A 21778-nucleotide genomic window follows, 5' to 3' on the forward strand; every position below is an offset into this window, starting at 1 on the left:
CTGAACTGCAAAAACAAACAGAACACCCCATCTGTTTGCTCTCTGCTAGACAGACACCCAGTGCTTCAGGTCTTCAGTGATCTGTTGCCATGATACAGCAGCACTGCACAACTCTGCCTCCTCCTCTTGCCTTTCTCTGGGGCTGCGCTGGCTCTTACTCCATGTTTTCATACAAGCGTCACAGATGCAGCCCACAACGTGGGATTGTTCAGAAGGAAAGAACATCTCAGAAGTTCTGAGTAATCTCTATTTGTAGTCATCATTTCCTACTCACCGTGCTGTCACAGAGAAAAAAGAAAGGCAGGAATCTACTACCTGATAGAAATAGAGTATCTTGAACATCTTGGCATCCCTTCCTGGCCTTACCTCCTCGAGGTAGCTCCGTGTGCAGGTATGCCAAGCCCCTAGTTATAGAGTGTGCCAAACGACAGGAGCTCACCCAGTCACTTGTGTGGAGACTCAAATATTTGCACAAAGAACCCTAAAAAAAAAATAGATAAATACTGGATTAAATCCATCGCCCAGTTGAATAACTCAAAATCTTTAGGAAAGTCAGTTTTATCCATTGCTCCTGAAAGGTGTAATCCTGCAACTGCTTCTGTGTTTACCCGGATGTTCTAAAACACAAGATTGGACCAAAGTTTCATTAATTTCTAGTGCTACCATTTCGTTTATCTAAACAAGTGGAACAGAAAATTTATCACAAAATAACAGGGATTTCCTTTAGGAATAATGATATTAATTATTAAAAAAAGCAAAGCATGCACTTGATTTATTCTTCTGAAAAAGTCTTGTTGAACAACAGAAGAAGAAAGGTAACTACAGGCATAATAGCCTGGGTTACTAAGGAGTGGTCTTTAAACCATTAGCACTTAGAGAAGAATACTCAACATCTCCCCTGCCATAATCTATTTATATATCAAAACAAAAAAACCCCAAAGGCAATTCAGAATAGGAGCGAGCCCACACGCCCTGAAGAAACAGGAAAAAAAATGTCATGTTCCCCTTTTCTTGAAAGGGAAGTTAAATGTGAAAAATGCTTGATTTTTTTAGTAATTGGTGGTGGAATCTCCATGAAAACCAGAAGGAAGGGTGTCAATTATGATACCGAGATATTCTAGAAACTGAGACTGCTATCTGAACGAGAGCCAGATCCTGCAAACTATGACACCTTTGAGCAGTTTTTATGCACATAGTCCCCAATGACAATATCCTCATTTTAAACAAACTAAATCCCCATGCATGAAGAACAAGTCGTCCAGCTGTCTCTGTATACATATTACAATATAATGGTTTTTTATGACTACAAACTACCATGGTTTTGCCTATTTAAATCTGTAATCTTAAAGATGCACCAATGTGTAACATCTTATCATGGCTGCAACTAAAAACACTTTATTGCAAAATTAGTTATGTAACATTTGGTTAAAAAAAATCTGGCACATGCCATTTCAGTCCATTTGGAGTTGACATTCAGGTATGTAACGCATGCACAGTTCAGATGGAGGCACACAGATACCAGAATTTAAAACGACCGAAGCATAAGATTTTTTTTTAATCCAATGCTAAAACGAAAACCAAGTTCTTGACACTCCTTAATAGAATTACAAAAGTCTTACAGCTTTTCAGACTTAGCCTGTGCAGAACGAGGAACCCATAGATAGATAACCTCCTCGGTGAAAACACAGACCAAATGTCACTCATACAGGTTTACACAAGCATTTTTTTTTTCATTGTTTAAAATGCTGTTATATGAACTTCAAATAGATTGTGGTAAGAAAAAAAAAAGCTGAGAATCCACCTAGAGATGAGTTAAATAATTTTACATTTTTTTCTTATTATTTAAAGCTTTTTAAGAAATACAAACACTCTTATTAGCCTCCAGCTGCCAGCAACTTGGGTGCGGTAACGGATTTTCTTGGCTTAGTGGGTTGAGATTCCAGCCCATTCTAAAGGGAGGCCACAGGACTGTTGTCACGGTGTGACTGGGAAACACTCACTGTATAAAGATCTCAAACCAACTTCAAGATCTTTCTGCTGCAGAGCTTGCTAGCCACCACATATTTTTTAAGCTAGCTGAGGGCTGTGATTTTATGCTTTTAGTGAAGTTCAATATAAATGATAACCAGGAGAAGTTTTAGTCAAGATTTAGAGAGATATATATTTGTAATTAAGATTATTCTTGTTAGAGTCATGAGTTACATGTTAAATTGGGGACATTTGTTCTGATTATAACTTTTGATAAAATTGATGTTTTTGTTTTAACAATCATAAGATTCTATCTGTTTTACAACAGTTTTTCTATTGTTCTAAAAAGACATGAATGTCTGACTACTGGAGGGACAATTCTGTGGCTATTACCTATTTCCTAATATGTCATCCCTTACAACTTACTGCGTATTCACCTGCCACACCTCAGAGTACCATCAGAATAGCACGTTGATTGATAAATACATGTATCTTTCCTCTTATTACTTGCTCACCTACTTTCTTTGGTCTGAAGGCACGTCTGGATAATAACACAATTTGAGTCAAACCTATCTGTCTCACTTTCACCGAGGCAACACCAAGAACAATTTTCTGTGTGAAAATGTTCTGGTTTGTGTGTTCCTATTTCCAAGAATAAAAGTATTTTGAGGGAGAATGATGTTTTGGATGGGGAGTATTTCACCTGCACATCTTGTATGGGTTACTCCTTACTGAAATAAGATTTATGGCTCCAGTTTGAACGGTGCAATTCCCTTTTCGTAGGGCTGCCACAGCAAGGTTCCTTCTCTGCTGTTAGCTCCACGTACAGCAGAACATCTGCTCACTGAATTAAGGATCACACTGTGCATTAATTACACCTGCTGTGCACTTTTTCCAATGACTTCCAAACCACCAGTGGATTGATTTTAGACTAATCTTGCTGTTCTTAATACCATATTGAGAAAGAATCTGATAATATGATGTCATAAGCCTGATCTGTGCATTTAATCAGATCATTAACGGATCCTGTTTCTATAAGCAACAAGAGAGAATTTTCAATCAAATTACATTTCAGCTGAAAATCCTTTCATTCAAGAAAACAGCAAAAACAGATCACCTGTTAAGACAGTTAGGCTATGCCCTCCCAGGAGCAGAATACTCACTTGATTTCACTTAACTCAATTAGTTGAAAATAAGCCTACTCTGCCAGAGCAGGCCAGAGCTGACGTGCTTTGCCACTGTCCATCTGGTATGGGCACGACTGAGCTTTTTCTATGGTCATTTCTAGTCTCTGCAATCGCTTCTTAGATGCTCATCTCTTATAAACTGACATGATCAAGTGTGTTCTCACTTAAAAGTTTCAGTTAAGATACTCTTTATATATTTGTGAAGTGCTATATTGCCTTAAATTTGCATATATATTTAAATATTTATATACAAGCATGCATTTAACTTTCAACACAAGCATATACGTAGAGCCGAAAACACCCTAAGACAGGCCTTACTATTTATTTATTAGTGTTCTGTTTCTTTTTGCTACTTGAATAAGCAGCTTTTGTCCTACTGTCCCCATAACAAATCAGGCCTTAGCCATCACCTTTAAACGCTGGAGGAAATATGAGTTCACTTACTTGAGACCGAAAAGCTAATTAAAAAACTTATTTAACTGAACAATTAAAGTTCTTTCCCATGCACAACAAAAAACCCCCAAGATAAATTGTGAAACATAATTTTTTGCATTTTCATATATGTAACCCCCCTATACCTTACATTTTATGATTTTTCATGAAAGCATTTCACATTCATGCTGTGTATTTTTAAAACATTCTTGTTTCTATGCGTGTGTACACACACACACACAGTATTAGGAACTCAAATCAATTAATTTGAGGGATGTAAGCATTCCGTTAGCTAAGGAGATTTGAAGATAAGGTTCTGGAAAGTAAGTCTGCCTTCTTAAGACTTGTCCTGCATCATCAATATATGGTACAGCAAAATAAAGATGGTATGCCACAGAAAGCTTTAAAGAAGATAACAGGATAAGAAGCCAACATGATTTATAGTACCACAAACTAGTTTGACAACAGTATTGGATCTATTATGTTTCATTGTAAAAAACCCCACCATTTACAGCTACTGAGTGAGGTCTTAACTACTGTAACAGAGATATAATGTCTTAATACTAAGAAGTTTTAAATTTATGGAATTATTTTTAAGTAAAAACAACTCTTCAAATTCTGTCCTTGAATATTGCACAGTTGACTAAAAAAATCTGCACCATAACCAAGAGCAAACACTACAGCTAAGACTACATCTGCTAGCACTAACTGGGAAATCTTAAAGGGTATTACAGGAAACCACACTAAGGTTCATTAAAATTGTAATTTATATGGATTATTTTTACATTACTCTGCAAGAAGCAGCAATGAAAAACACTGGCAAATACTAAAGTACATCCTTTTTATGTGGCTATTCTTAGGAATCTAAACCAATCCAATTGATTTCTTTGAAGCACTTACATTGGGGTAATATTCCATCACCAATAAATATTCCATACGGCCATCTGCAGTGAATCTCTCATCCCCCACAATGAAGCGGGCAATGTTGTCATGTTCCATCAGTGGAATCCTGTAAATGTTCCTCTCATTGACAAAGTTCTGACGATTGGCAAAAGAAAATACTTTCACAGCAACTGGACGTTCATCTAGGGAGCCTTTATACACTGCTCCGTATCGTCCCCGGCCAATCAACTGCAAAAAAAAGTAAGTAATTAGTTCACTAAATAATAAGTGAAGACGAAAATCAAGTTTTCACTCTACAAAGATTGTACACCAACTTTTATACTGACTTACACTATAAAAAAAATAGTGAATATAGTGAATTTTGTATTGAAAACTAGCATTAGAATGCTGTCATAAAAGCTATTTTGGAGCTGGAAACCTCAGTACAGGCCAACTTAGATCTTACTGAATTGATCTATAGTCTGAATACCCAGTAAATAAATCATAAATAATCTATTCAGCAGTTTTACATACAGAATCAATAAAATCCATGTGTTTTGTGCTGCTAATTATCTTATTAAACTTTTGCCTACTAAACATTTATAGCTTTTATGTGATCAATTTTAATTAACTCCAGAGATCACAGACATCAAGCTAATCATTTTAGGTTTAGGATAGCTTTATAAGCTGTACCTTTTAGGTTAGTACTAACAATATATGCATTTGTAGTGCAAAATAGATACCAAAAGAGGTAAACAGGTTTTAACAGAAAGGAATAATTATAATTCCTTACTACCTGTGAATCTTTATTCTAGCTCCCATTACGTTAGACAGTCTTCACAGAATGGCCTTTCCCATCTCCATGGCAACTGAAGAAAGATGCGATCTCTGCTCTAAACCAAAACGCAGGACCACCTTCAGGAAGAGTTCTAGTTTCTAAAGCTCAAAAAATTCTAACTACATATGAATTTAAGCATCTATTCAATTCAAATAATTTTCAGGAAGACCTAGACATGAAACTGTACGCATTTCATGGACCAGTATCTTTTTACTTTTTAAATACTTACAAATGGAGGAGGAACAGAAAGCAGAAGTGATTACAAAAGTAATGCTTCTAAAGACAATAAAATTGTCTAACAGCAAAGTTTTCAACAATAAAGTATCCTTTAACAGACACACTTTCCATTTCTCAGTCCTTCCATGTCACTGGATTGCAAAGCAGCAGCGAGTCACTTCAAGGTAAAAACCCGGAATGTATTCTACCCACAGAGACGTGAAAAGGCAAGCACAGGTTAAGACAATTTGTTCTGCAACACCCTATGACTGGGGATGAGGAGTCGGCTCCTTAGGATTTAAGAAAGAGGACAGAAGACCCCATAGCAGATCTCGCCACCAACAAAGTCGCTGCTTTTTCCAAGACTGCGTATCAGTACGAGTAATTTTATTTGGGGCTTTGCACACTTCTACAATACACATCCTTATACTCTTGTAAACTCTGCCTCAAGTACTTTTTTATTGGCAGAAGGCAACCAAGCTTCTTTGCTGATTAGTCTGCTGTCACCATTAGCCCAGACCACACTGCATGTCTGCAGCCTGCATCTCTAGGTGTGATTTCTAATGGGCAAAAAGAAGAAAAGTACCACTCAATCTCTCTCAGTCATTCTACTGATTTATTTCTGGCTAAAAGCTTTTAAAAATTCTGTAAGTTCTATCAAGCATGCCAATTGAAAGCATAACATTTTGCAGTTTTCTGATGATACATCTAATACCAAGCTGAGTAGAAAGTTCTGGTTGGCCTCTAGTTGCCATGGAGATAGACAGTACCCCACTGTGAAGAATGACTATACATAAATGCATCACTACTGAAATACAGTGCCCTATCTACAAGTAAATTCTATATTCCAATAGTGTTACTAAAGCATTTCAAATGACTACGGTAGGATACTGTACTTAAAGCGATCAGTGTCAAGCAAAAAGATGGATCTTTTGATGCAATGCTGAAATACAGCACTTTCCAATTTCCCCTATTACCTCCCAGTGTTTAGTATTTTCTTCTCAAGGTAGAACGTATTCTAGCTAATACCAACAATATTACTAACAAAACCAGGCAAAATGTAACTGCGGTAACCTTTTTTTCTTTTTTTCTTTTCTTTTCTTCTTTAAACTGTGATTCAGAAGAAAACATTACAGGAGCACTGATACATTTATTTCTGTAACTATACCTGGGAGGTGATACGACCACAAGCGGTACATTGAATAAAAATGAAGATTAAGAAACCGAGTTGAACATTTACCTCCAACAACTTCAGATTATCCAGATCCAACGAGGGCTCTGATGCTGCTGCCTCCATCATGTTCATACTGTGCAACCCTTGTTTACGGTCTCCTGTGGAAGGGGGTGGGGAGGGAATCAGACAGTTTCCTTTTTTTGCCATGCCACAAGTGAAAACAATACAACTTACCTGGGACTTGTCAGAAATACATATTGTAGGCAAGGACATAACAAATAAAAAGGAATCCTGTAAAATCTTCTCGGAGTCAGTAAAATCAGCAGCAAAGGTGCTGATAGCTACAAAGTAAAGGCTATCTGCTACACAACTATTTTGATAATTGAATGTTACTGGCAATAACTGTAAAACTGTAAAGCATGTTCACAGTCTCATTTAAGCTGTGCTGAGGAGAGGATTTGTTGAAGAAAAATGCCAGCTTGGAGAAATCATGAATCTCTCTGGACTGATATGAAAGGGGTATCACCATAAAGAGTCAGAGAGGAGAAAGGGGAGCATTACATACAAACATATAATAGGGACTGGGGAGAACAGAAGACAGAAGTATAACTTTGAGAAACAGTCAAAAGAACAACTAAAAAAAAAAAAAAAAAAAAAAGACTGTCAAACCCTACCTGCAAGCATCCTGTATCCAAAGAACAGAGCAGCAATCAAAACAGCCAGTACAGACACAGATGCAAGGGCAATAACTATAGTTTCATCTCGATGAAAAGAATGAGAAGAATCTGAAAGAGAACAAGATGAAGACTCTTTTAATTGTAAATTTGAAAGAATCAGCACTATAAAACATGTAATTGTTATTACAACAATGAGGAAAAAAAACTGTACTCTAGCTTGTAAGACATTGCACTAAACTCTTCTTCTTCTTAAAATCTAGGGATAGCAAAAGAGTTGATGAGCTCAAACACAGCTGAGCACACATTCATCGGCAGCTTTTCCCAGTCTTCCCTTGCCACTGTAGAGAGGCACCAACAGCAGAAAGTGAATCTTCTTTCTAGCTGGCAAAGTTCAGCCCGGCCATACAAGGCCAAGTTGATGCAGTCCTGCTCTGCTATCTGTGCCTTAATCCAGTTTCCTGGTATGAATCAGGTTTCTAACCTTTACAAGGTTTTTTTTGTAATTATTTTTCCCCAGAACGAAAATCTGAAAAAAGTTTGCTAATAATGCTGCAAATGTGATGAATACTGAATGTTTGTATTCAAACATCTACAACATACATTAGATACAAGTCCATTTGTGCAAATATTTCAAAATACTTTGCAGTTTTGATTTGTTTTGTGTCAGTGCTCAGATAATTTTTAGCATAATTCTCACTCCTCAATTCACAAAAAGACAGAGACATCTCCACAGACTGCAGCAGAATATCAAGAAACCTGAAATGTTATAAAACACTAAACAAAACTAAATAACTAGTTTTACTGAACCTTTTAAAAAATAACATTCGATTTTTGTCAAAATGTAAGTATCTTGCTTTTTCTTTTTTTTTTTCCCCCAGAGGGGGAAAAAGTTTTCTTGAAAAAATTTGTTAGTGTCTTGAATGGTTAGCTTAATGCTTCTCCGCATCAGACCCCAGTCTTGCTTCTTGCAGGCATATAAAAATCCAACCACTTTTATATTAAAATTTATTACTGCAGATATTCCTCTGATGTCAGAATCACTGGAATGTGGCACTACAAGACCTCATTTACTTTGGCTTCAAAACCAAGTTTGGGAACTATGTTTAAACTTGTCTTATATATTGCTAAAAGTACTCCTTAAAAGACTGTAATGAGACCTAACTATGCTAAAACCACAAAATATAAAATGCACACAAGGCTTAAACATTGGGTAAATTTTTAGGTGAGACCGAAATACAATTTATCCCAGTCTACACTAGCTGAATAAACTGACAAATTCACTTTGCTTGAACTGCATTTAAAAGAAATTAAACATGATTCACTTATTCCAGTTCCCAGTCTGGACAGACACAAGAGAACCAGATAAGAAGAGAAAGCAAATTTAAAAGACAACAGCTTCCATTTTTACATAACCATAATGGTAGGAGGAAATAATAAAAAGCTGGTAAAACAATAGCAGAGAGAGTTCCAGCTGTGATGGAGGTATGTGAAAAATCACCCACCAAAATAACACGCAGCTCATATCTGATAAACCCTTTAAATAAGAGGGTGCTTGTGATAATCACGACACCATCAAATTTAAATTTGTTCCGTCAAAAGAAATACCATCACTACTGGTTTTGGTAAAATAAGTTTCACTAAGAAAATAAGCTATTGCCACAGAGCACTGTACTGTGGAAAAAAGAGTTGTGACTTCTATTGCAAGGAGATTAAAAGATCCATGTTACAATTCTCATCTGAATTATAAATTCAAAACTTATACATACGTACATACATATTAAAAAACACAACATCATAAAGGAAACTTACCTCATACAAAGCTATATGAAATATTACATGAATAATTGCTGGTGGGGAAATCTTAATTTTGACTTTCATATTTTTGTGAATAGAATTTACATTTTATTGGCTTATCTTTTAAAATCTATATTAAATGTGGGGGTTTTGCATCAGTTCAAGATAGTGCCTAGCATGTAATAAGAAAATGCAGGTTTTGAGGGGCCGGGCTTTTTGCTATAATTTCAGCTGTATTTTCTTTGACCACACAACTAGGGTGCAGCCATTTACAACCTTCCCATTGCTAGATGTACAGTAATCGTTTCCACCACTCTTTGCCAAATGCTATCTAATGCCTAAGTTTGACGGCTCTGCTTTAGTTCTTCTTAGAATCAAAGGGTTAACAACATGCCTCCATCATGAGGGCCCTCCTCTACCCTGGAACAGGATTTTGCTGTTCCTCCACTCCTAGCATGGCCCAGGGCAAGGGCATCCTGAGCAACACGGGTTATTTAGCAGCGCTGGCCACACTGGCACACTTGCTCTTTCTCCTGTTAGAAGCTTGTGAATGGTGGCATTATGCAGGCTGGAGAGCTACTAGAAAATCTCCAAATAACAACGTTTTGTGCCGATCAGCAGTAGAAAAACATACAGAGAAAAAGGATAGTTGCTTTCTCATTCCTTGATGGACCATCTCCTCTGGGGGCTTTTTATCTTTAGTGGGTAGCTGGGCAGCCACCAGGTAACCTCAAAGAACTTCCCTGGCCTTCAACAGGAAAGAATGTTTTAATTTTTTTTAAGCAGACAATTTTTTTCTTAACAAATCTTAGATTGGCTTATCTTGAACCAATTTTTAATTCTTATAAACATTTAAAAATAATTTTGTCAACATTCCAACAGCCAACTCAGTCCTACAGTGTGAGTTACTACGGACAGGTTGTTGAGCAACATTCATAAATTTAATAATAATTACAAATTTCTTAATAAGGGTAACTGAACATCTCAATGGAGTGGTAACATGCAGCTCAAACCAATATGAGTGGGTAAAACACTGCATATGATGGCCAGCCATTTCCCAGCAGGGACAATTTTACTATCTTTTACTTGTAAATCTACATAAAAAGAAAAGAACAAAACAAACACAATGACAGAAAGCCCAGATGGCCCCAAAAATGCCACAGAAAGTATTATTTCTATCTGCCCTCTATCTGCTTTGTATGACTAATAACTTTTGATGTTGTCAGATTAACAATCTTTCTTGAATAGAACAAAAAGGATATGTCACCTATCAACCCATTTTTAAAGCCTTCCAAAGATTAGCAAGACTGTTATTAACTAATTCATTTTTTCAATCCATCTCTTTCTTTGGATATATTTCATCTTTAGCCTTTTACACCAGCTGCTGACTTGCCTTTAAATGCCTACATGAGGCATTTAAATGCTAGCAAAGCCGAAACCGGATAGGACCTCTCGAGGCATTTGCAGAGGTTCATATTTCCTCTTCTATCTACTTTTAAGTAAAATAATGCATATTTTATATACACATATACATATGCACACAAGCCATATTTCTCTTGGTGTATTTGGAGATGCATTTTAACTAACTCACCAAAAGGCACATCAGCGTGGGTCAATAAAAGTAATTACTGACCTTTAAATTGACCTTTAAATTACTGACCTAGGCACTTTTAAAATAAGAATGTAAAATACACACGTATACAAATTTCTTTTTAGGTTTTCTTCCATGAACTTACAGTCCTGTCTGAAACAACCATGACTCCTTAAGACTAGGAAATTCAGTATGAAAGTTTATTTGATATTAGTAGCTCCAGATGCATCACAGAACACAAACAAAACTTTCTGAAGTAAGTCTTTGTTGGTCTGAAACTATTAACAACCCCATTCCCAAACCAGTGGGCTCCGCTTTTAAAGTTTATTTACAATGACAAGACACCTGCCCTACATCTTCAGTATTTTTTCACCATGTCATAGTATGAACTGACTTTAAACATGCATAACTACTATTCAACAATCTCATTTGAGTTTTGGGGATCATTACCAATATTTGGGTATTTCTTTAGTGACAAATACAAACTGAACAAAAAACAAACTGTCCAACACTGGCTTCAATATTTCAGACCCAGAACACTGGTATCTCAATATTATTCCCAAACCAATGTATAGCATAAAAACCCCAATAGCATATGCTAAGCAGAATTAGCTGCAGACTCTAGCAAATCCAATGATTAAGGAGCTAACTGCTGAGCCAAAATCTACCCACACTTGTACACAGAAGGTATCAGCAAAGCTTCCTCAAGTTTACGTTACTGTAACTGAAAGCAGAGGTTAGCATAGTTGCTTGTTTCACTGCTATCTATAAGTGAGGTTTTTATTTCCAACTTCCACTTAGGCTCCCCAATCTACACCAGAATCTGCCAAAACAAAAAATTAAAACCAACAGAAACTGTTGTAAGGCCCAAAACACCTTAAGAGCCAACTTCTTATCCCACTTGGATGGGAAAGGGAGAGCACCTCTCACAGGACTCCCGACTCTTCAAGCAGCAGTGTGAGGATGCCATTTAGAAGGCACCCAGCACGTACACACTTCTATCTTGAAACATTTCTGCCAGTAATTCTGATACTAGTCAACATTTTTCTGAAGTCCACCAATCTCATCACAAATAAAAATCACAGCAAAGAGTATAAGTTTTTTTTTTTTTTTTATTTAAATAAGAAAAAGAAACAAAGCACGACTCATTAAAACAGAGACGACCTCCTTCTGGCTGGGGAGCAGCTGGTAACCAACAAGCCACCGTTCCCAGAAGCGTCCTGACCTCACCATCAATAAAGAGCTTGTTTTTGGGTTCCAAAAACCCGAGTACAACAGCTCCTGTGTACGGAGAGAATTTTGTCAAAGGTACACACAAATAATTGAGAATGTATTTCAGAGCAAACTGTGAAGGGGAATGATTCTATTACTCGGTTAGAAGTGAGTCATCTGGCTGAACCCAGCCCTGCACTTCGGATACTCCCTGAAGGCACTTCTACCACATTAAGGATTTCTCTCTCTTCTCTCAGACATCAGGGCCATAATAGTTTCCAAACATTTATACAATATCTTTGGTAAATTAATTTTTTAAAATTAAGCTTAAATATTGCCACACATGGAGGTTGTCTACTGCTGCCTTCCTAACCTTCCCCAGGAATGACACAGAATAAAGAACGCTGACAGTGCTAATGGCATCAGGAGAAATAATATTTTTCCTTCAAATTAACTCTTCCACTATAAACATAAGCTTGTAATATTAATTAACACAAAAGTATTCCAATCTGTGCCTATGCTTGAAAAAGCTGCTTCTTTTATTTCTCTGTAATTTAACTTTCAAAAATGAAAGCCTCTTTTGTATGCTTCCTGTTTCCATATTTAAAAATTAGCATTTATCCTATTACCAAAGAACATTTTGAGAAATCAAAGAAACCTGAGACAAAACCAGGTAACAACAGCCAATGGCAAAAGAGTCTGTAAACATTACAGAACTCTTCCCTGGGCGCCAGAAAGAGGATGCGCAATTCCTGTATCTTCCTTTCCCACCAGCAAATGCTGTGAAACCTGCAGAGAGCTATCCCCTCAGTTCCCCCCACCCCAATATATCTTCCCTCTGTGGCCGCTCCAGATAAAGCATCAACTACCCACCACTGCCAACGTTATTGCGTCGGTTCAAGCACCAAAGTCTGTGCTGTAAAGATAAAATATTCCAGCCTGGTTGATGAACTGTGAGGAACCCATGCAGAGTTTTCGCATTTCCTACTTCACCATTCAGCAGATTGTTGCCCTTGATACTATTACTAAAATTACAAGGTATGAAGTGAATGGAATGGGAAATAAGGAGAAGGAAGGATAGTCTCCTCCTCAGAGCAGCTGAAAGCTGTCCTGGAAACTCCTCTCTACCACTATACCAAAGGTGCTACACCACGATGGCCAAAGAGCTCCCTGGAACACCGTAGAGATCACTGTTATGATGAGATGTCTTAAGACAGCCATGGGAAAAGGCAGTGAATGTTAGCCATGTTGAAAAACTAGGAATCCCATGGGAAAAAAATTTGGTTGTATAATTAAAGGCTGTATCACAACCCAAACATGCACAAAGAGATGGCCTTAAAACTGTGAAAGCAATGACGTTGTTTCCTTCTAATCTTTAAATGTTTGAATATGAAACCTTAGGCTTTGAAATGTTGTTTCAATGCTACATATTTATATGGGGGTGATCATATAATAAAGGACATTTGCCCATAAATTTCCACCAGATCTCTATATTGCTATTAAAGCTTTTCATTCAAGTTTTAGAAATCTGCCTACTCTTCATGTAAATGACTCACAGCTGTGTATCTGTCACACAGTAGTAAATAATTCTAGAAAATATATGTGTGTATTTAAGTTTAGATAAGCATTGTACAAAAACCTTTTGGAGAAACATACAATTATTCTGTATAATGAAAATCAGTTTTAAAAATAATTATCTATGTTCCCACAGAATTTCTGGTATCAATATATCAGAAGCCAAGCGGTCTTACAGCTAATAGGTACCAAAATATTAATATTTATTTAAATTGCCATATCACCAAGTAAGTAGCAATGTTAGTCTCCAACAAATAAGGAAAACACCATCCTTTAACCTCCACAGCACAACAGTAACATTTGATTCTTCAAAACAACTACAGCTGTATGGACTCTGATCAAAGTCAGTAAAATTACACAGGGACTCAAAGATGTGCCCATACAGATTGCTTTAGAAAGAAGCAGAGTCTTCACGCCATCCTACAACTATTTCTTTGATGTGATAGATTCAATATGTTCATTGCCAATCTGTTGCAGAAGTTGCTTTTCCATTAAGGAATCTTAACGATACTGAGGATGAGATCAGAAGCATGAGGGAAACCTTACAGTTCAGTCACCAACGCAGCATGAGATGGAAGGCTGAAGTGTGGGGGCAATACGGCCTTTAGCTGCAGATGACTGCAAATAGACTCTGCAGATTGGAAAAGTGACTTTTCAAGTATAATTAATTCTACTTGCTTTTAAAGTCACCTTTCTTTTCACCATGGCCCTGCACAACTTCCGTGACAGCGATAAGATCTCAGTCCTTTGAAAAAATATACAATTAGCAACCTTTTCCGAGGGCCCACAGATCTCAATCACAATCTGTTTATCTGTTCCGTCTACACATAGCTTATATCAAACATGTCCTAGGACTCTTCCACCAAGTGTAAAATAAACCGTCATCCCTTCTTGTATTCTAGCAGCGCATTCCAACCAAACCAAAACACCTCATCAGGTCTTTTTTCTCCTCTTTTCTGGGCAGTAGTCAACATTTCTTTCCAACCAACTGACCACTACCTCATTCCTGATCCACTGTCCCGCAGGAAGAGAGTTAAGCCTTCATCACGCTAGAGCAAATGACAAGAAAGCCTCCAATATAAACACTATACCAAAACAACTCAAACTATTTTAAGGAAATCTTAAATTCAGTTAGTGCAGGGAAGAAAATGTGAAAGAAAAAAAAAAAGCAGATAACTTGTAACAAAGAAATATGTTAGTAGCCTTTTAGATACCATGGACATAGGTCAGACTCATACATGCAAACAAGAATCCCAATCACACAGTCTTCTCACCAATTTAACTAAATGCATTTAAACTCATATTTTTTAGTTAAGCTGGAACTACAAGGTCGGAATACCAGACCTCTACAATGAACTCCAGCAGGAGCTATTGCCAGTTTTCCATTAAACCTATGCATAGCTGAGAACGATGAAAGGAAAAAAAATAGCATTTCCTAAGCAACTTTTGCCATTCACCTAAGCTTTTATAGGTGCATGTTTTAAAACAACTATTATCCTAATTCTGATTTATGAGCCCATAAATTCAAAGTAAGGCTGCATCCTTCTGTAAGTGCTTGACAAATTATTAATAAAATTAAAATCCATGTCCAAATTTTGTAATAAGATAGTATACAATGTGACCACCTTCAATACTTAAACCAAAGTTAAGGTAAGGAACACTATTTCACATACAATTTTTGGAGGCACCTAAATGCACAAGGAAGTTAGCAAGGAAATTTCTATGGAAGAGGACTGAGCACTTGGTGCTCACGCATATGAAAAGCGCAACGGGAACTGTATTTTTTGTGGGAGATGGTACAACATTCTTTAAGAAAATAATCCTGCCAACCAGTAACCCTAAGGCAATTTTCTTTCATAATTGAAAATGGATGTGTTTTCCCTGGACGTAAGAGCAAATCCCTGGTTTCTAGTCTATTGGCTTAGAAGAAGCAGAAAATTTGCACTTGGTTCCAGTCATTCCATTATTTGAAGAAAAGGTTTAAACAGTCACCAATATGTTTCCACTGTGCACTTAGCATCATCATATTTGAGTGATTTTAACTTTTTATATAAAATCCTATATACTTATTGTCATGAAGTGTCCTTTATGATGCATCTTTTCATGTTTTTCCCCACATCAGGAGAGCTAAAATTTTAATTCATTTTTCTCATAATCACATCGCTGTATGGAACCTGGGCTGTAAGAAAGCACCAGACTCTCATGAGACTTGCAGTAACATCACGACCTGGCAACGATGCATCACAGATCCCGTCTGCCTCCTCAGAGAATGCCTCAAAACATCATACAGCTTGGGCTGTATAATTTATTTTCCATAGCATGCTCCAAAGGAATGACTTCTACAGCTAGAAGTCAGTCATTCGTGATGGCAGAGTTTCAGTGGGCAGATCTCTCTCTAAAAATCTGCTGTCAGAAAACGTAGTTTGGATTTGAGCTTTCTGGGCTTTGTCTCGAAGAGGAGGGCTCCCGTGCTGCCCCTGCGGCCAGGCGGTCTAAGGGCTGGAATCCCTTCCGGCACCTCCATCTTCCTCTGGGGTACCGGCTGCCACCAAGCGCCTGAGCTGGAGCCAGGCTGTGGGTATTAGATTTGCCTTTTTTGTTTGTTTTGAAAACTGAAGGCTGCACTGATAGATGAAACTTAAAAATTAAGCATGTGTGGTAATTTCTTTGGCAGAGAAGTGGGTTATGCAATCCCTAACGGCTCTTTCTTTGATGACTAGATACAGAGAGGTGAATTAGCAGCTTGTCATGTTCATACAGAAGTCTTTCCTGAGCTGATAAAAACCCAACACAAGTTCTCTTTCTGCATTTCCTTCTGTGAGTTCAGCATCTTCAGTGTAATTTCTAACACTACTGAATAGACCCGTATAATCATGATGTATGTAAAATGAATAGCAATGCAAAAACAAACACAAATTTAGCTTCTCTTTCTGAAGTTCCCTGTATACCGATAAATACTCGGTTACTACAGAGATAAAAGAAATACCTCGCTTCTATAGGCAAACTGCATTTGAGTACATCTCAACCTTGCCTTCAAGCTTAATGGAAAGCTAATTTGGGCACTTAACCACATACTAGGGACATCTTCTATACTGAAATAAAATAGTCAGAAAAATGTTTTTTAATAAAAAGGCTGAAAACAACATTTACATTATCCCCTTATATTGATCTTGGACCAACGGGACTTCCTCCTTATCAAACCAAACAGTAATACCGGCTTTAACATAATGGCACTCTTCCAGCCTCTGTAAAAACACTGGATCAAAAACCGCATGTGCTGCAATGGAAAAAAATGAGTACTTCATAAAACCTCTTTAAAGCTATTTTAAGTTATTTTAAATCCAAACGGCTCAATAGCTAAATATTTCATGTTTGTAATGTTCCCAGGCACTAAAAATAGAGTCCAAAAAATGACATCAAAACACTAAAATGCCTATTTTTATATGGGTGAGCAAACAAACAAAGCCCCCCAAACCCCCAAATCTTTTAGAAGAGTCAGCTCTGATCCCACATGCCTGCATTTTTCATGTCTTCGAGAGCTCCGAAGCCCAGGAATGCTGTCTACCAATCGGTCATGCTCCCTTGCTCCTACAAACCCATGTCCCCTTCCTTGCCAGCAACTTCCTCAGTGGGAAGGCTGAGCCAAGCCCAAGCAGCGCGGGGCAGCTGGGCCTGTCCAAGCAGGCGCTTGCTGCATGCACCCCGGAGCAGCATTGGAGCGGCGGGTGTCTCTGTTTACGGTCGGTAGAGCCAGCCAGGGTGCAGAGGCACGATGCTGCTTCCACCCGCTGCCAGCTCTGCGCTCCCCGCTTCTGTGTGGGCAGGTACACGGAGGACTAATGTCCTGTCAATAAAGCTGCACACCTCTGACTGATGTTCAGGAATATTTTTTTCCTGTCAACCTTAGCAACAGGCGCTGAAATATGACCTGATTTAAACGGACATGATTGTACGGGGTGCTTATTCCAAAATAATTTCCCTAAACATGCCACGAAATCTGAATTATAGCACAATTTTAGGCAGCTAACCTGTTCAAGTAAAAACCCAAGATCAATACAAACAGATAGGGTGAGAATGAGTTCTGACAAAACCTTTCATTATACTTCTGGTTTGTGTCCTAGTACTTCAGATTTAATGTCCTAAATCAGCTTAATACTGTAATCCTCAAGGGTAATCCTCAAGTGTAGCAAATATTTTAGTACGAAAACTTAGCTCTTCCTACTTTCTTTAATTCAAGAACATTTTTCTATAGTTTCAGAACAACTTGGTATGGCATACATTCTTGTAGGTAAAAGGTTTTGTAACTTTAAATCTGAAGGCATGTGCTACAGAGCTGTGAGTTAAACCTGTCTGACATTTTAGAAGCATTCATGGTTACTAAAGACTGTGTTTGTCTGACTAATGCCAATTCAAACAACACCCATGGTATTCCAAAAGGTATGCATCTGCTCCAGCTCTTCCTATCATGGTTTAGAAGGACAAAGTCTAACATGAAAGTACATGTCCCATTTTCCCATTAATCCTCCCTCATACTCTCCTGTTTTTCCCAGTCATCTTCTCTACACTGACATATAATTTGCAACTTTTATCAGATTCTCTTTTTAGGACTTCAAAAATATTTTAAAGGTCTTCTGTAACTTTAAGACAGCAATAATAATTACATTTCCCCACCCCCTAACATTGCACTGGTTGGTCTTACCAGGTATTTCCCAGATGAAATTATTGTTAGAAGGAATTGAGTGATGAAGCAGAAAGCGGGAAGTTGGGGCCAGCCAAAAATCCCCCTCCTAAATCGCTCCAGGGTCCCCAAGGAACGCAGTGAACAGTATCTTCCCTTCCTTTCCTCGAGACCTTAGGTACTCTCGTTCAGTCAGCACCAGTGTCTCTTCAGTCTCCCTCTCTCACTCCCATTCCTCGTTCAGCTCCCATCCAGCACAGCACCACCACTGAAGACACTCCTCTCCCTCTGCTGCAATCCCCTGTGTCCATGCCAGAGAGCAGAGGAGGCCAGCGGAGCAGCTGAACCCCTCCTGGTTCCTGCTGAAAACCGTCTCTCCTCCTCAGCCAAGAGGCTTTAGCAAGGGCTATTTTCTTCTATCCCTATCCTTGCCTAAATGGAGATTCAGCTGGCTTCTGGGCCGGAAGAACCTCCTTCCCAAAGATACTTCACAGATATGAGATGGAGCTATTTGGAGACATCCTTAAGCAAAGGAAATTAAGGACAGAAAAGGCTGTGGAAACCAGACAAGCCCAACAGAGCAGTCAGGAGGAGACAGAGGCATGGCTAGCACTCAGTGGGGCGGAAGCTGAACCAGTGAGAACAGCTCTGTGAGGAGAAAGGCTTTAACCTCAGGAGGACCCCAGCAAGATCAATAGTCTCCACTGACAAGCAGTTTCTGTTTCCAAGGCATCAGCTGGAGTGACTTTCTTCAAACAGATAACTGCATCTTGTATGAGGGCACACAAGTGCGTATGTTAGATATGTGTAAATGCATTTTTTTCCTGAAGGAAAGAAAAATTTTCCAGAACTTGAGATACAAAGCAAAGAGAAACTAGGGTTCTGCTTCTGGCCGTGATACAGAATAGCCTGATTCTTGGTAGGTTACTTTGTTTCTTTGTGCTTTGTGTTAGCCAGTTATATAATGGGAAAAACAGTACCTTCCCTAACTTCAAAGGTTATTCTGATTATTTTAAAATAACATGAAGATGAAAAAGGCAATAATGATAAATAGTAATCCTTAGTTTGCACTTATGCAAAATCCTTCTACAGATCTAAGTACTTGATTTCAGATGAAATACAGACATTGTTTGATGTTCATTTCTCGCAGCACAAGCGCCAGCTCAAGCATCCCTTGCCTCCTACTCCCAGGTGCCTGTTCCAGCCCAGCGGTGCCCCGACAGCTGTGCTGTACAACTGCGGTTATGCTGAGCAGGGAACTGGGTATGGAAGCCAACGGAGGAAACCATGGGAGGGGAGGAAGGATGATATCTAAGGCAACGCCCCTGCCAAAACAAAGATGCATCATCAATCAAGTACGAAGGTTGGTATCAAAGCTATCAATTCGTGTTACACCGTGGGTATAGGAGAAACACAGCTGACTTAACTTCTATAACACTGTCTGCCCTACAGTAACAAACTTGTTTCAAACCAGGAATAAATATTCAACACAAATCTGAATAGGTCATGGGGAGACATTTCATAATCCTATGGAACTGATTTGCTAATGATGTTGGAATCTGCATGATTGCTCGATTAATTTCACAGATTGAATAAAACTTTTACATATTGAATGTTACAGCTTCTGTAACTGTTCTACTTCAAACATATTTTCAATGTAATTAAAAATTTTCTTAAATCAATCCCTGAAGTTGTCACAGCCCTGAGAATTGGTTTCAGCTGTTTTAATGATGCTGTACAATTAAACTGTAAGACTGAGACTGATAGCTTCACAAGACACTTCTTTATACAAATACTGTAGAAATTAGAATGGAAAAACCAGCCTTTTAAAAAAATGAATACAAAGATGGCTTCTGTCAATCTAATTTACTCAAATCCTGAGTGTACCATGAAATCCTGTTAAATGAATGGCAAAAACCTCAAGTCCCATTAAACAAATAGAAACCTTTTTTGTGAAACAACAGAATAAAATTAAACTTGAGACTGACTTCTTCCTGACACATGTTCCTGCTTTAACACATCACAAACTACAGGCAGTCATAGCCAAGGTTTTCAAATGACTCGTCTGGTTCCCAACTGGACACCATCAAAGCATTTCTAGATTTCAGTGAAGACACTGTGAAACTTGCCCACTTTTAACAGATACTTGTTTGGTCACCCAAAATTTAGGACACCCTCAATCACCAGTCTTCTGAAATTTTTTGCCCATCATTCTCAAGCTACCGTTAAGAGAAATCAGCAAATTAGAAATATGCAATTCTGTAAGCTCCATTGAAGTGAAAATGTATAACCGGGAGAAAAATGAGGATTTATGACTGCCCATTGAAAGGGAAGACTTCAATCAACTTTACAATTTCAGCCTGCACTATGGTTTGGTGGTTAGCTTTTTTTTGTTTGTTTTCCTCGCTTATCCCTTCTAACAATTCACAGGTAAGCACATCAGTTATGCCTCCGAGCAGCTACTGTCCTATTATTGTTTTAGACAAGAGTTCTGTTTCCCAATCTATCCTTTCAAAAAGAAAATCCAAGTGTTCTATGATTTCTATGATGCTTACAAAATGCTCTTTCTATTTTTCTTCCTAAACTTCCCTTTGCTCTAAGATTTCAAATCCAGGAAAGGTCTGTCAGGAGCCCAGTTCACTGCAATAATGTATCAAGTTGTCGAGTACTTGAGCACATTTCTACCAAACAATTAAAATACAGCTACATTACAGTTGTAAGCCCATATTCAAACTTTGAAAAGCATTTGCAAGTACATATTTGCTTCTCCAGAAGAAAAAAATTGCAGCTAACAGCACCTACCTGATAACTACTTCATTTTATAATAATCTAGAATGAATGGAAAAGCCTGTGTTCCAATCTCATTTCAAGGGCTCCATCATAACACAGGCCAGGATCGTGCCAATAGCACTTTTGGGAATAAGACACTGCTACTGACATAACCCATTAAAATTATTACAAATACATTAACGCAGTGAAGAAATTCATGATGTGCTTCTGGCATCACTGTGGCACTGAACGTGCTAGGCTATTCATCAGGTCCTGTAAGCAGAAACTGTACATGACTAAAAGTGATCATTTCAATTCTTATACAGGCTGCTAGAAAAATCTCCAAATTTGCCAGTTTACACTCACCTACCAACTCACTCATAAGTTAGCATGTAAGTGTGCAGACATAAAATGAACATGTCTTTGATGAACATCTAGGTGACATATGATCTCAGCTAATTCAATATTTAGCACTGCACTCCCCCACGCTATAGGAAACTTCTGTTCCACAGTAAACATACCAAGGTGACCACACAGCCAGACTCTTCCTAAATGCAGGACTGTGCTCACCTCCACTCCCTGCTCTGTGTAGTTTACTATAGATTATAATACTACACACTAGCTCAGTGTAGGATCAAGTTCAGCAGAGCTGGGAAAAGCTATTCAGACTGATATCTTTGGTACCTTATTTAACTTGGTCTATTCTGGAATATTAAATGAAATTAAGGATTACACAATTTATTAATTTTCCCCATTAGTAAAATTTAATTATTATTGTCTTCATA

General features: G+C 38.0%; 1 protein-coding gene across 3 annotated transcripts in view; it reads right to left on the minus strand.

The window, feature by feature from the left end:
- The window catches only part of BMPR2 (bone morphogenetic protein receptor type 2), a 111279-nt gene that overhangs the window by 18020 nt on the left and 71481 nt on the right, over positions 1–21778 (minus strand). For all 3 annotated transcript variants that reach the window (XM_072875507.1, XM_072875506.1, XM_072875508.1), the window contains exons 4-7: positions 7372–7482; positions 6764–6855; positions 4488–4718; positions 367–481 (exon numbers count right to left, since the gene is read on the minus strand). In XM_072875507.1, coding sequence (XP_072731608.1) covers positions 367–481; positions 4488–4718; positions 6764–6855; positions 7372–7482 — 549 coding nt within the window. The remainder of the gene's footprint in view (positions 1–366; positions 482–4487; positions 4719–6763; positions 6856–7371; positions 7483–21778) is intronic.

This window comes from Ciconia boyciana, chromosome 10 (assembly GCF_034638445.1).
Source record: "Ciconia boyciana chromosome 10, ASM3463844v1, whole genome shotgun sequence".
NCBI classification, from domain to species: domain Eukaryota; kingdom Metazoa; phylum Chordata; class Aves; order Ciconiiformes; family Ciconiidae; genus Ciconia; species Ciconia boyciana.